This window comes from Marmota marmota, unplaced genomic scaffold (genome assembly GCF_001458135.2).
Source record: "Marmota marmota marmota unplaced genomic scaffold, marMar, whole genome shotgun sequence".
Taxonomy (NCBI): domain Eukaryota; kingdom Metazoa; phylum Chordata; class Mammalia; order Rodentia; family Sciuridae; genus Marmota; species Marmota marmota.
The window spans coordinates 66,396,827-66,412,026 of NW_026000174.1; the positions used below are offsets into that span (position 1 = coordinate 66,396,827).

Consider the following 15,200-nt stretch of genomic DNA (forward strand, 5'->3'; position numbering starts at 1 on the left):
GTGCTGTTACTCAAAGATAAGTGAAAAGTGACTTTTCTATATTTCCAAAAGGAAGTGACAGAGTCATGATTTGAACCCAGGGTAGGAATGTTATCCCCATCTGAAGAAACCTGAAGCCAGGAGCAGCAACTTGACTCCAAAGCCCCTTCCCTCCCCACTGCCTTCCCACAGGAGCCATCCCAGGAGGCCCTTTGTCTATGGTGCTGGGGGCCACACCTGGGATCTGGCAGTGCCAGGGTGGGTGGTGATACCCTGGACAGGATGTTGGTTTCTGTGAAGTCCATCTGTTTCTGAATTCTGTCTCTGCTGGAGTGGACAAGGGGGAACCTGTAAACCTGTGTTGGTACTTTGGGAGTTTCTGCTGCGTAGTCTTTACTTTCTTTCTTTCTTTTTTTTTTTTTTTTTTGTACCAGGGATTGAACTCAGAGGCACATAACTACTGAGTCACTTCCTCAGCCTTTTATTTTGAGACAAGTCTTGCTAAGCTCCTTAGGTCCTTGCTAAGTTACTGAGGCTGCCTTTGAACATGTGATCCTCCTGCCTCAGCCTCCCAAGTCACTGGGAATACAGGCGTGTGCCACCGTGCCTGGCTGCTGTGGAGTATTGCATAAAAAGGAATATTTGCTATGAACCAATATCAGGGAAGACAGCTGCTCCTGCTGGGGCTGAGGTCACACCACAGGGCAGAGCTTAGTGTAGGCCAAACCAAAGTTGGAGGGATGGGCTTACAAGGACCTGGAGCTGGCTGCAGGGGCCCTGAGCAGTTGGGTCCATTTCTCCATCTTGGACTGTTGCTCCAGGATCTGCATCTTTGTGGTTCTGCTCTGGCACAAGAAGACACTATTACAGAGTGGGCATGAGGGGTGACCTAGACACTGGGCCCCTGTCTGGCCTCTCCCATCCTGCATCCCTTACCAGTGGTAACAAAGAAGTAGCAGCACTTCAGGTCTTCGTGAGATAGTGAGGTGTCCAGATGCTGGACTGAGGCAGTGCGTAGCCCTTGTGGTGGGGCACCCTGTGAGTGGTGCTGTCCCCAAGCTGAGCACATGCCTGGTGTGTGGTTTCCACAGGGCCTTCAAACCTGGAAGTCAGGAGAGCACTCCTGGAATGATTCTGTGACCTCTACATTGGATTTGAGGGGTGGGAAAGGTGGGGTATGTGGATAGAGGGGCCTAGGGTCCAGAACTGGGGTGCTAAAGTACAAAACTTGAGGTCCCTCGGAGTCGGGCATTGAGATTGGGTCTCAGGGAACAGTGAAAAGGAATGGAGGATCTGAGGAGAGGTTAGGGGTCCAGAGGCAGAGAGCACTGAGGATTGGACTTGGGAGTCCAGGCTGAGGGCTTGAAGCAGCAGAGTCTGGATGTACCATCACTGCAGGGTAGGTGTATAGCTGGGGGTCAGAGCCATCGTCAAAGGTGAGTATGGTGACATTGTACTCATCACAGGTGGCTTCTGGTTGTGGACTTAAAAGAGTGGAAGGAGTTAACTACCTCTGGCTCCTGCAGATCCCCCAGCCCCCACCCTCCCAGTCCCAGGTGGCTGCCCTATAGTCTCCTGTGACTGCCAGACCCCTGGGGTGCCAGCACAGACATCTGCAGGGGGAGCAGCACCCACCTGCTCCTGTGTAGATACCCTGTTGTTCCAACCCCAACAGCTGCACCTGGGCACACTGCTGGACGCCTGGTGACAGCTGTGCCCCGGGAAAGAACAAACACCCCTCCAAGAACCTGCATTCCTCTGCCTGCTCCAGTTTCTCAAAGCAGCCTTGTTCTTCCAGTGAGGCCAGCCCCCCTTCCACTTTGTCCTGCTGAACCTAGCAGCCCCCCAGGATGGAAAGGGACATTCTCAAGGTCACCCAGAAAATCAATGTTAGACCTGAACCATCTCTATCTGGCTCCTCTTCCTCACCTTTGGGCACTGGGCACATCTGAGACTATACTGAGGTCTTCTGCTGCCACCCTACCCAGGGAGTCTGTTGTTCCCCCACAGGCATGTGGAGAGGCCTCAGCTGCCCTCAGTAAGAGCCTGAGGTTGAGCTCCCAGAGACCAGCCAGCTCTGTTTCTGCCCACCTCACCCTGCAGCCCTGTCTCTGGCTCGTCCCAGGAAGCTGTGCCTGGCACCACTCACATGCTGAGGAGAGTCTAAGCTGGCCGGGTGGTCAGGTTCTTACCAGCTCCAGGCCAGATGCTCTGGAAGGTGGCAGGGGAGGAAAGCATAGAGACTTCAGCTGTGGGCCTTATAGGACTGGCTGTGGCCTTTCCTCTACCCTTACAGACTTCGTATTTGGATATGGTCCTGGAAGCTATTGGATTTTTCATGAATAGAGAGTGAGGAATGGGGTAAGGGGCATCTAGTGTTCCTCCAGCCTGTGTTTAGCCTGCAGGCTGGAAGCCAGCTGAGATGGGGCACCTGGTGTCTTCTCAGTTCATGTAGTGGCCATCAGGGACTGGGAAGTCAGAGTGTGAAGCCGATGTGAGGGCTAGGGACCAGCTTCCCTGCCCATCCCCAAGTTTAGGATCTGTTCCTAGTGTACCCTTCAAGTGCCCTTGGATCAGAGATGGGATCCTGAAACCTTTAGGTCTCACCCTTGGCAGAGAGAGACTCCTGGCAGCCTGTGTGTCGGGGGCAGCTCCAGGGTGTGGGTGGCATTCCCATTCTTGCAGGCAGCACAGCAACTGCCCAGTATATTAGAAGGAATCTGCCTTGTGGAAGCCTATGTTGAGATGGAGACCCATCCTGTGGCCAGTGCTATCACATCTGCTGCTGGGTGCAGAGAAGGCTCAGGCCTGGGATGGCCTGTGGCAGGACCACCTCAAATCACTTCCTAAAATATCATAGTTATATTTTCACCACAGTGCTTACATATTTTCTCTTTAAGTGCTTGTTTATTGTCTGTCTCTGTCGTCCAGAATGTCAGTTCTGCCATGAGACCTTGTCCACCTTGTTCACTACTGGTGCCTAGAACACTTCCTGGCACACTTGGGGCTAATGAAAATTTGTTGAATGAAGTAAGTTTATCATTAAGAGAAGGCCAGAGAATAGGAGTTTTAAAATGTTCTAGGTAGAGCATAAAATGCAAAGAGGCAAAAGGCTTGGAGTGGTGGAGGGGAAACCCCCAAACAAAGAATACTGGGGGATGAGGCTGGAGAGTGACATCCAGGAATTAGGACTTGTTTAGAAAGCAATGGGGAGCCACTGAAAGTGTATAGGTTCTTCAGACGTAAGTTTGGAAAACAAGGAAAGGAGGAAGGAAGAGTAAAAGGAAGGAAATGAGGGAAAGAGGAAGGGGGATAGAGATGAATAGAGAAAAGATGGGAGGGAAGAAGGAACGGAAATTGGGCGCCAGTGCATGGAGACTGAAACTGAGTGGGTAAATGAATAAGTGAATTCAGTTACGAAGCTCGAGTTAGCAGTTCAGGCCAAAATTATGAAGGCATGGCGGACAGGAGAAGAGAGTGGAGAGATTTAGAAGAATGAATGGAGGGAGGAGTCAAGAGTGTAGCATTGACTTCTCGCTTAAGTGATTGGGTAGCCCAAGATGTCACAGGGATAGCCCTCTCGGAGTGGGGGAATAACCAAAAGAACGCCCCTCTGCTCCGCCCATCGGCGGTAGGGCGTCATCGATTGGCTATTTCGAGGAACGCGCCAAAATCTGCCGGGGACTGTAGGGAGGTGTAACCTCGCGTCACTTCCGAGATACTTCCGGGTCACCGTTTCCGGACCTTTTCAGTTCCGGAACTTCCTGCTGGCGCAGCCATTTTGACTTCCTGACCTTGGGCTCCTGCTGCAGATTGTCTGTGGTCTCATCCGTGTGATCATGTCTGTCCTGACGCCGCTGTTGCTGAGGGGCCTGACAGGCCCGGCCCGGCGGCTCCTCGTGCCGCGCGCCCAGGTCCATTCCAAGCCGCCGCGGGAGCAGCTCGGGACCATGGTGAGGAGAGGGCTGGGAAGGGCTCAGGAGGCGCCGCGGGCCCCGCTGTGGGTTCGGGGCCTGCCGGTTCCGGCGCGCGGGACCCCGGGCGGCCCTGAGAGTGTCCTGCACCTCGCAGCCCGCAGCGTAGCAAGAAGCTGCTGTGCTGGTTGGGCCTGTCTGAAGGGCGCAAACGCGGGGACACTGCCCGGGTGCTCATCAGCATGGAGTCTTTCCCAAAGCCCTAGGATCTTTGGTCCGACCCTGTTAGTCCCAGCCCTGTCGCTCACCCGTTGTGCAGCTTCGAGCAAACTTCCTTAGCCCTTTCAGCCTGTTTACTATGCATTCGTTCGGGAGGACTGTCAGCGGTATGGCTGTTACCCCCATTAAATATTAATTGCTGGGGAGGGAGGCAAGCAGGTCTTTGGGTTTCCAGAAACGTAGGATCGTTTAACTCTTGATGACAACTTCCACCTGTTTGGAGCTTTTGTACACCTGCTATAGTAGCAGAACTTGGACCTGGATTTAAGTCTTCAGAACCCAGGTTTGTGGACCTTGGGTTAGGAAAAACAGAGAGCACTGCACCTCAGAAAATAATGATAATCAAGGCATGCGTTTAGCCCTAGCTACTGGAGAAGCTGAAGCAGGAGGGTTGATTAACTGGGCAATGTAGTGAAACCCTGCTCAAAAAAGGAAAGAAAAACTTGACTGGGGGTGTAACTCAGTGGTAGAGGATGTGTTTTGCATGGTGAGGCCCTTGGGTTGATTTCTAGCACCCCAGAAACAAAAATAGTGATAATCACTGGGACTGTCATTTGTTGAGTGCCTGCTGTGTGCTAGGCACCCTAAAACTCCTGTACTGGTTTCATTCATGCTTTCTAGTGACCCTGAAAAGAATAGATGATTGTCTCCATTTCTTGATTGAGGAACCAGAAACATAGGAGCAGGGTGTTGACTTGTCAGAAGTCACACTTTAAGTGGCAAGGAAGGGATTTGAATTCAAGACTGACTTCAAATTATTCTGATCTTAACTGCTATGGAGAAGATGGTAGTAGCTGTATCTGGTGTAGTAGCATATTACAGTATGCCTATAATCCCAGCTACTCTGGAGGCTGGGTCAGGAGGATCACCCATTTCAAGTTTGAGGCCAGCCTCTACAATTTAGCAAGATCCTGTCTAAAAAATAAAGAAGACTGGGGATGTAGCTCAGTGCAGGGTACTTGCCTACTTGCCTAGCATGTACACACCCCAGGGTTTGATCCCTAGCATTGGAGACAAAAAAATAAGTCACTTATCCCTAATCTCAGAGACCCTGACAGGTCTTTGGGTTTATAGAAATGTAGTATCCTACAGTCCTAGAGAGGTGGATTTTTTTTTTTTCCCCCTTGTTCACAATACTGGGGATTTAACCCATGGGCTCCCTACCACTGAGATACATCACCAGCGCCCCCCACCCCTCTTTTTTTTTTTTTAAGACATGGCCTCCAACTTGTGACCCTCCTGCTCAGCTTCCCTAGTAGCTGGGATCACAGATGTGCGTCACCATCCCAGGTTAAGGGAGTAAAGGGAGGGTTTTTGGCGGGGGGAGGCTACTGGGGATTGAACTCAGGGACACTCAACCCCCGAGCCACATCTCCAGCCCTATTTTGTATTTTATTTAGAGACAGGGTCTCACTGAGTTGCTTAGCACTTTGCTTTTGCCAGAGCCAGCATTGAACTCTCGATCCTCCTGCCTCAGCCTCCCAAGCCGCTGGAAGGGAGGAGTTTTAAGACAAGGAAGGTGCAGTTGTAGAATTAACCAAGTTTCCAGGTCTTGACAGACCAACTTGAAAACAGGTTTAAATCCTCATGTTTGTCCCCCTCTGACTTATCATTGGGTGACAGATACTCCCTGGGTTCTAACACAGGCTGCTGCTCTTTCCAGTCCTTTGTCCCCATAGCTGTATTTGACTCCTTATATGAAGGCTTAGAGTAGCTTGGGTCTGTGACGTCCTCTTTCCTGAGGCATGGGTTCCCTCCCTTCCTGATTAACCCAGAGCCCTACTGTGCTAAGCACCTGCTCTACCATGTGGGAAGGTTGGATCTCCTACCTGCCTCTGAGTCTTGGCTCCCTGAGGAGGCTGGCCACTGACAGCACTGCTGGGACTTCAGAGTGCCTGGGGGGATCTTTACCCTTGGGGTCCTTCTTTTCTTGTGCTCTGTGTAGGATATCACCATTGGGCTCACCTCCTGCTTCCTGTGTTTCCTCCTGCCGGCCGGCTGGGTCCTGTCACACCTGGAGAGCTACAAGAAGCGGGAGTGAAGGGGTCTGTTCTCTCCCTCGCCCTGTGACCTGACCACCCCTGCCAGCCCATCCTGACCATGTCTGCATTCCTGGCTGGCTTCTCCTGGATCATGTCGTTCAATTCCAGTCACCTCTTCTGTAATCATGATTTCTCAGTGTTTCCATGGTGACATCTGGGACCACTATATTGGCCCTGCCTGGTGGGGTTCCCCTTGTAACAATAAAATCTATTTAAACCTTGCTTCAGAAACTCATAGTGCCTTCTGCTTGGGCTCCTGCCTCCACTCTTGAGCTGAAGATGGTGCTGGGTGGGCGTGGAGAGCAGTGCCTGGCTGGCCACAGGTTCGGCACAGCTGACTGCCCCATGGTAACTTGTGTGTGCTTTGACCTAACTCCTTGTGTGCTTCTCTGCATTTATTGATGTATTTATCTATCTAACTACCTATCTATTTGATTATTAATTAGATAATTACTGGATATTGGGCCCAGGAGTGCTTCACCACTAAGCTACATCCCACCCTTATTTTTATTTTTAAGATAGTTTCTCTTTAAGTTGCCCAGCTGCCTCTGCCCACAAAACAGGGGTTACAGGCAGGCACCACCACTGGAGCGATCCCTGCATTTAAGTTCTGCCTTCTTGTGAAAACAGTGTTATCATTGAGAGGTCCTTTTTTAAATTTTTAATGTATTTTTTTAGTTATAGGTGGACACAGTATCTTTATTTTATATTTATATGGTGCTGAGGATCGAACCCAGTACCTCACGCATTCCAGGTGAGCACTCTACCTCTGAGCCACAGTCCCAGCCCAAGTGGTCCTTCTTGGTCATCCCCTCCACCTCCCTTCGCTGTGTTAAACCCAGTGGCTGCCTGTGTGTGTCTGTCCCTTTGGGCTGCTTTGCAGCTGGAAACTTTAGGGGACCGACCTTCCCTGTTCTCTTTCAGTAGTCCATTTCTTTTTTTGCGGGTGGTGGGTGTACTGGAGATTGAACTCAGGGACACTCGACCACTGAGCCACATCCCTGGCCCTGTTTTGTACTTTATTTAGAGACGGTCTCACTGAGTTGCTTAGCACCTTGCTTTTGTGCTGGTTGGCTTTGAACTCATCATCCTCCTGCCTCAGCCTCCCGAGCTGCTGGGATTACAGGTGTGTGCCACCATGCCCCGCTTAGTGGTTCATTTCTTAGGTGCTTATTGCCCTTTCTTGGTGGAGGGTGAGGCATTTGGCAGGTTTTGTTTTGTTTTGTTTTGTTTTTGCAGTGCTGGGGATGGAACCCAGGGCCTCACCCATGCAGGCATGCTCTCCACTGAGCTACATCCCCAGCCCTTGTGTTTTTTTATGTCAACTCAGGGCCCTTTTCCTTTTAGCACTCTAAATGCTTATTGACTAGCCTTCCTTGTTGACTCTGCTGATTTCTGTTTCTCTATCCCTGACCTGCAGAATTTACTGCAGTGATTGGTCAGAATGGCCAATTCCTCAGTGATTCTTTCCTGTGGTGTCTGGGGGTTCCTTAGCAGGGATGGGGCTTGTGAAATGCTGCATGCTGCACTGGATTTTTTTTTTTTTTAGTTGATAGACCTTTATTTTATTTATACATGGTGTTAAGAATCAAACCCAATGCCTCACATATGCCAGGCAAGGGTGCTACTGCTGAGCCCCAGCCCCAGAATTTTTTTTGGCAGGTGGGTACTGGGGTTAAACTCAGGGACACTCGACCACTGAACTACATCCCCAGCCCTATTTTGCATTCTGTTTAAAAACAGGGTCTCACTGAGTTGCTTAGCACCTCTTGCTGAGGCTGACTTTGAACCCACAATCCTCCTGCTTCAGCTTCTTCAGCCACTGGGATTCAGGTTGCTACCACACCCAGCTGCCTAGGAGTCTTGACTGCCAGTGTCCGGAAGGAACAGGACCTCTGCCAGGCATGGAGGACCACATGGCTTTACCTCTCCTTTGCAGCTTCTCTGCAGGGGTAATTTAGTTGATTTCTGAACAAATGTATTTATTCCCTGTGGAGCGGGGGCTGCAGGACTCCTGGCACTGGAAGTGAGAGCTGATGATCCCTTTGCTCTAGGCCCTGTGTGTCAGAAATTCTCATCTTCCCAGTGCCACTTCTGCAGGGCTCTTGTCTTCCGGTTTATGTCAACGAAGCTGCAGGTGAGCCTGCTCTACCACCCTTTTCTGTCCCTGTCCTTTCCATGTGGTGTCCAGGAGTGGCTGTGGGACACAAGGCATAGGTACTATAACAAGTTTCTGCTTCCCTGAGGGTAGGAAGGTGCTCCCTGCCTCCTGGATATCTATTTCCTTCCACACAAACAGGCCTGAGGCCGAAGGGCAGGGCTTGGAGAGCCATGGAGTAGTCAGTTACCCAGGAATGCTGGGTCAGGGGCTAGGGGGGCCAGGTTGGAATATTGGCCAGGGGAGGGGGAACCCTCAGCTTGGATCTAAAGGGCTGCCTTGAGCCAGGCTGGAGTGCTGAGCTAGGGGCTCCCACCTGCCACCTACAGGTCTCTTAATGTCACTGTCCCTGGGTAGAGTGGCCTTCTAGCTGTTTCCTTCCACACACCATGTGTCACATTGGAAGTCTTTCCTATTCATAGTAGCTCCTGGTAGGGTGGTAGCTGAGTGCCCACTGGCAGCTCCCTGACTTCCTAGGGGAGGTGCCCAGCCCCCAGTGTAGGGGAGCTGAAGGGCCATTCTGACCAAGCCTCCACTTGAGGAGAGGACTGCATGCTACCTGGCTTTAGGTTGGCCCAGGGTTGCTTTCCTCCAGCTGTGGCCAGATTATGCATTGGTCTCAGAGCCACAGGACACCACACACCAAGGAAGGGGCAAAAGAAGAGAGCCATCCTGAGTTTCTATGGTAACGCCACTACACTGCTAACGATCGGACTTAGGTGTCTCCTGCTTTTGTGTCCCTGGAACTCAAAAGGAATAAGAACCAGATGCTGTGGTACATACCTGTAATCCCAGCGATTTGTGAGACTGAGTCAAGAGGATCCCACGTTTGGGCCAGCTTCGGCAACTTGATAAGACCCTGCCTCAAACAATAAAGACCTGGGGGTACAGCTCAGTGGTAGGTCATCCCTGGGTTCAATCACTAGTACCCAAAAAGGAAAGAGGAGGAAGGTGGGTTATAGTTCCCTTGGTGGAACTATAACAGGGAGGACTCCATCCTAGGGGAACTCCTCCCACCCAAACTTCTGTGTCCTTTTTATTTTTGTAGTTGTAGATGGACAGCATGCCTTTATTTATTTTAAAGTGATGCTGAGGATCGAACCCAGTGCCTCACATGTGCTAGGCCAGCGCTCTGCCCCGGAGCCCCAGGCCCCCAAACTTCTGTGTCTTGAGTCACTGCTCACTGTGGGAAGCCAGTGGCTGTAGACAGGCCCTTCAGGCCCTGGTCTGGAAGGCCCATGGTGAGCCTGTGTTCTCCCCTGGGCCAGCTCTACCAGCATATGTGGGCCTGGGGGTGAATGATGATAGGTTTGAGGACAAGATGGAGGATTTAGAGATCAGGTGACCTACTGTGCTTTAACCCTGTCCTCATTGGTCTTCTGTGGCCACCAGGCTGGAAATCTAGTCACTTTTCATTGATCTCTTATCCCCAACCAAAACAGGGGCCCCAGAGGAATACCTTATGGGGAAAGCAAGGCTTCATACTCTGAGTGGCATTTTGTGTCCCTGTCTGGATGTTTGCCTGGTGTGCACACTGTGGGAGGGAGACTGTGGTCACCATATAGTTGTCATGTCTACAATCAGGGGCTGGGAGATGGGAGACTCAGGTGTGAGGCCTGGCACAGCCATTTACAGATAGATGACCTTGGACCTGTCATCTAGTCTCTCTGACCTTTAGTTTTCAGGACTGCAAAGTGAAGATGTGGCAGACAGAATAATGTCCCAGCTCTACTTCCTGGAATTGGTGAATAGGTTATCTTACATGGCAAATGTGATTTTGCTGCCAGCCTTAGTGGCCCACTCTTATGATCCCAGGGACTCAGGAAGCTGAGGCAGGAGGATTGCAAGTTTGAGACTGGCTTTAGTAATTAAGTGAAGGCCTAAGCAACTTGGTGAGACCCTGTCTCAAAATAAAAATAAAAGGGGCTGGGGATGTAGTTCAGTAGTAAAGCGCCTTCAGGTTCACTCCCCAGTACAAAAAAGAAAAAAAAAAAGTGATTTTGGAGATGTGATTAAGGTTAAGGACCTTGATGGAGATTAACCCTGGATCACCTGAGTGGGCTCAAGGTGATCACCAGTCCTGACCTGCAAAAGATCCTGCCTGACCTTACTGGTTGGAGAATGAAGGAAGTGGCCCCTAAGAACTGGGAACAGCCCTCAGTTTACAGCCAGCAAGACTATGGGGACCTCAGTCCTACAGCTCCGAGGAACTGAATTCTGCCAACCTGTGGGTGTAAGTAGTAGATTCTTCTTTAGAGGTTCTAGACAGAACAGCTTCCCTGCCTCTTGATTTGAGTTTGGTGAAATTTAGACTTCTGATTACCAGAACTGTAAGATAATAAACTTGTGTCATTGTAAGCCACTGAGTTTGTGGTGATTTCTTACGGCAACGATGAGGAAAGTGATAAATCTGCCCTCTGAAGGATCTGGGCTGATTACCTTCAGTGATAGAAAATGAACTGAATGCTATGCATTCACAGGAAGACGAGTGACCCAAGAAGAATGTGAGGGTTTGAGTTGGGATTGGGAAGCTCTCCCTGTCACCTCTGCCCCTTGGCTTGCTTTCTGCCTCAGGTGACCTACATTCCACTCAGCTGCCGCACCTCAAACACAAACCCTGCTCAGCCCCATCATCTTGGCCACTGCAGTGATGACAGTCTCCCTAGACCATGATTTTAGGACCAGCTGTCTGTGGGCCACTGTAGGCCCACCAGTGGCCATTCATGGCCCTGTGGAGACCTGACTTCCAAGTCCCCTGGGGAAAGACTGCCCGTCCTTTGTCTTTGGTCAAGGTTCTTGGTTGTCTGTGGCTTCCTGTGAGGACTGTGGCTATCAAGGATGCACATGGCATCCCTACCTTGGTCTACTCAGCATGGCCCCTGTCCTGTAAGGTGGAAGGGGGTTGGGTGTCTCTGAATGAGCTGTTCTGTACACTTTCTCTGTGGCTGAGGTTTCATAGTTCTTGGGTCCCAATGTGGGGCCTCCTCTCCCTGCATCTAACAGAATCCTGCAGACATGGATGTGGGGCTCATGGACTAATTCCAACCAGCAGCCTGAACAGCCGTGGCCTTGCGCTGCGTATTTGGTTATAGGCCTTTGGCAGTCAGGGCCCATGGCACATGACCATTTGTGGTGGCATATTGGGAAGCAGAGACAAACGTCTGGGTCTTTTGCCAGGGACTCCTGGTATATCTGCAGGTGGGTTTAAGATGCTTCAGGATAAAGGGTCAAAATCCCAAAGTGGTGAAATTAATGGGACAGGGGCTGGGGATGTGGCTCAAGCGGTAGCGTGCTCGCCTGGCATGCGTGCGGCCCGGGTTCGATCCTCAGCACCACATACGAAACAAAGATGTTGTGTCCGCCGATAACTAAGAAAAATAAATAAATATTAAAATTCTCTCTCTTTAAAAAAAAAAAAAGAAATTAACGGGACAGATGGAATAGGGATAAGGGATCAGTTATTAACCACCAAATCAATGGGCATTGAAAAACCAGGTGTTGGAGCTGAGGATATGGCTTAGTGGTAGCGTGCTCACCTAGCATGCATGAGGCACTTGGTTCGATCCTCAGCACTACATAAAAATAAAGATGTGTCCATCTAAAAAACTAAAAAACAAGTATTAAAAAGAAAGAAAGAAAGAAAAAGCCAGGTGTTGCCAGGTGTGGTGGCTCACAACTGTAATTCCAGCAGCTCAGGAGGCTGAGGCAGGAAGATCGTGAGTTCAAAGCCAGCCTCAGCAATTTAGCAAGGCACTAAGCAACTCAGTGAGACCCTGTCTCTAAATTAAATACAAAAAAAGGGCTGGAGATGTGGCTCAGTGGTTGAGTGCCCCTGAGTTCAATCCCTGGTACCAAAAAAAAAAAAAAAAAAGCCAGGTTCTGTGGCTGGGCCTGTGAGCCCAGCTAGTTGGGAGGCTGAGGCAGGAAGATTGAAAGTTTGAGGCCAGTCTGGGTAACACAGTGAGACCCTGCCAAGAAAGGAATAAAATAAAACAGAACAAATAACAGCTGGATAAAAATTGACCTGGAGGGGCTGAGGTTATGGCTCAGTGGTAGAGCGCTTGCCTAGCATGTGTGAGGCACTGGATTTGATTCTCAGCATCACATATAAATTAATAAATAAACAAAGGTCTATCAACAATTTTTTTTTTTTTAAATTGACTTCCTGGAGCTGGATTAAGAGTCAAAGCTTCCCTTTGGCCATATCTTTTCCATTCTATCTGACAAAATGGGGAGGGTTGAACACTAGAAGTAAGAGAGCACCCACAATTTGCAGCCACTGTGCACCCTAAGGGTGCAGGTCTATTCTTGAAAGCCCATGGCATTTATTTGGTATTGGCAGCCGGGGCTTAACCAGCACTGAACCATACAGGGAGAGCAGATTGTCCCTGTCCTGATTGTTAGGCCTCCCCTCACCATGGGCTGCCTAGTCCAGGAAAGGGAGGCTGGTTTCAAGATTTTTACAAAGTTCGCCTGCTGTGGTGGTGTATACCTATAATTCCAGCTACTTGGAGGATTCCAAGGTCAAGGCCAGCTTAGCGAGACTCTGTGTCAGAATAAAAATTTAAAAAGGCCTGGGTATGTAGCTCAGTGATAGAGCACTTGCCTAGCATATGCAAGACCCTTGGTTCAATCTCCAGTAACACACACACACACCCACAATTGAATAGAAATCAGGTCTTTGTCATAGGCTGTCTTTGCCCATCACTTACTAATACACATTCTGTCCTACTCGCAGATCTCATTAGCAGTTATGGATTTCATTGTTAAGTGGGGGGAAGGAATGAACAGTTGATAGTTACAGGGTCCAAATTTGGTGGACCTTTTGTTTTCTCAAGTTTGGAAGCAACCCAAAGACCCAATAAATGGTCATTTGTAATGGTGCTGGGCTACAGATTTGGTGTTTGTAGTTATTGCTGTGAAAAAGCCAATGTTGGACTGTGTGGGAAACCCAGGCAGCAGCTGCACCTGCTCCAGTGCTGGCAGTAACTAATGATAACATTCGGGCCTATTCCATGCCTGTCCTTTCATGAACCAAGGGATCTGATGTGGCTCAGGCATAGCTTTCTTGAGAGCTAAAGGACCACTGCCATAAAAAGGGCCCTCCACAGTGAAGATGGGAATCACAGCTCCAGACCAACCTCTTTTTTTAAAAAAAATATTTATTTGGTTTTCAATGGACCTTTATTTATTTATTTTTGTTTATATGCAGTGTTGAGACTCAAACCCAGTGCTAGGCAAGCGCTTTACCACTGAGCCACAACTCCAGCCCCCACTGACTAATCTCTTAACAGCATCATTGGAATCCATGACTTTGCCATTTAAATTATAATTTAATGGTAATTTTTTAAAATTTTTAAATAGTTCACAGGCAATTTTAAGAAAATGTGCAAAAGGATCCTGTGTACTGTTTACCCGGTTCTCCCCCACTGGTAGGTAACATTAGAAAACTATGATAAAGCACACCCCAGGACATTGACCTTGACACAAAGTATGGAGTATTTCCATCTCCACAGGTTCCTTTCCCTTTTGCAGACACATGCATTCCTCCATACCCCCTTGCAACCATTGTTTTCCTTTTCTATTAGGTCCTTGGTTTGTTTTATTTATAATTATTTTGCATTGCTAGGAAAGTGCTCCACCATTAAGCCACATCCCCAGTCTAACTTCTTGCTTTCACTTATTTTTTGCAATACTGGGAATTGAACCCAGGGGGCCCTCTACTACCGAACTGTATTCCCAGCCCTTTTTTAATTTTGAGACAGGACCTGGTTAAGTTGCTGAGGCTGGCCTCAAACTTGTGATCCTCCTGCTTCAGCATCCCAAATAACTGGAATTACAGGCATGCGCCCCGACGCTGGAATAACTTCTTGCTTTTTGACCCTGCTTTCTCCCAACCAGGACACGAAGATCAAAGTTAGGTTCCAGGCTTTTGCCTTGACACCAAAGGAGATGTTCTCTCTGTCGGAAGCAGGTCACCATGGCCGACTAAAGTACAGGCTCGGTGGGGAGGGGCAAGGTGCCACGAGGCCGGGGCCGAGGGGCGTCACGATGTTGGCACCACTTCCTGTCTCCTCGTGGGATGCTCCGCACTGCAGCTACAATCGCAGAATCCCACAGCAGGAATGTTGCTTTCGGTGATTTTAATTTCATTGTCCTACTTATCTCAACTCAATCCGAGTTTCGAACTCCAGAAACAGAAAACAGAGTTGGCTCCAGAAAGCTCTTATCACCCCTGGGACCTTTAAGAAGCTGGGAATTTGGAACCAAGCAAGTGTGCAGGGTGGAGGCGCGGGCCGGGCGGACCCGACTCTCACAGGGACCTCGGCCCGCACGCCTGAAGCCGCCAGAGCCCTGGACGCCATCGGTTGACAACCGCGGCGAGGAGCTCGTTGCTAGGGGCGTTGCCGAGGAGGGGCCACGAGGAGGGGCCCACTTCCGGGGGGAGGACAACTGGTAACCCGGAAGCGGTCGGCAGTGCGGCGCTGTTTAAAGATGGCGGCGGAGGAACCTCAGCAGCAGAAGCAGGAGCCGCTGGGCAGCGACTCCGAAGGTACACACCGAGGGAGGGATGTCCATCACGGGCTAGCCGGGGGCGAGGCCCTGCCGACTGTTCTCAAGGAGGTCGAGGAAGCAAGGCGGCCGGGGGCGAAGCGCGCGGACGGCCCCTTCCTCCGCCTCCGCTGCCTCCCCTCCCCCTCACAATGGAAGGAGCCGACGCCGCGACCCCCGGCCGGGCGGGGCCGACCGAGGCCCGCGGCTCTTTTCCCTCGCGCACGCTTGGGGCGGGCCCTGCGCCGTCCCGCCCTCCGCCCAGGCCCCTCGGCT

At 50.4% G+C, this 15,200-nt stretch overlaps 2 protein-coding genes across 2 annotated transcripts in view; both read left to right on the plus strand.

Moving 5' to 3' along the window:
* The first annotated feature begins 3,724 nt into the window (after positions 1–3,724).
* On the plus strand, positions 3,725–6,436 carry LOC107135954 (cytochrome c oxidase subunit 8A, mitochondrial). The gene is made up of 2 exons (XM_015478151.2): positions 3,725–3,932; positions 6,118–6,436. Exons 1-2 carry the CDS (start codon positions 3,819–3,821, stop codon positions 6,211–6,213), a joined length of 210 nt encoding a protein of 69 aa, XP_015333637.1. The 5' UTR covers positions 3,725–3,818; the 3' UTR covers positions 6,214–6,436.
* Positions 6,437–14,776: 8,340 nt separating this feature from the next.
* Otub1 (OTU deubiquitinase, ubiquitin aldehyde binding 1) overlaps positions 14,777–15,200 on the plus strand; it is an 8,174-nt gene continuing 7,750 nt past the window's right edge. Inside the window, exon 1 of the mRNA XM_015478156.2 lies at positions 14,777–14,925. Coding sequence (XP_015333642.1) covers positions 14,868–14,925 — 58 coding nt within the window. The 5' untranslated portion in view covers positions 14,777–14,867. The remainder of the gene's footprint in view (positions 14,926–15,200) is intronic.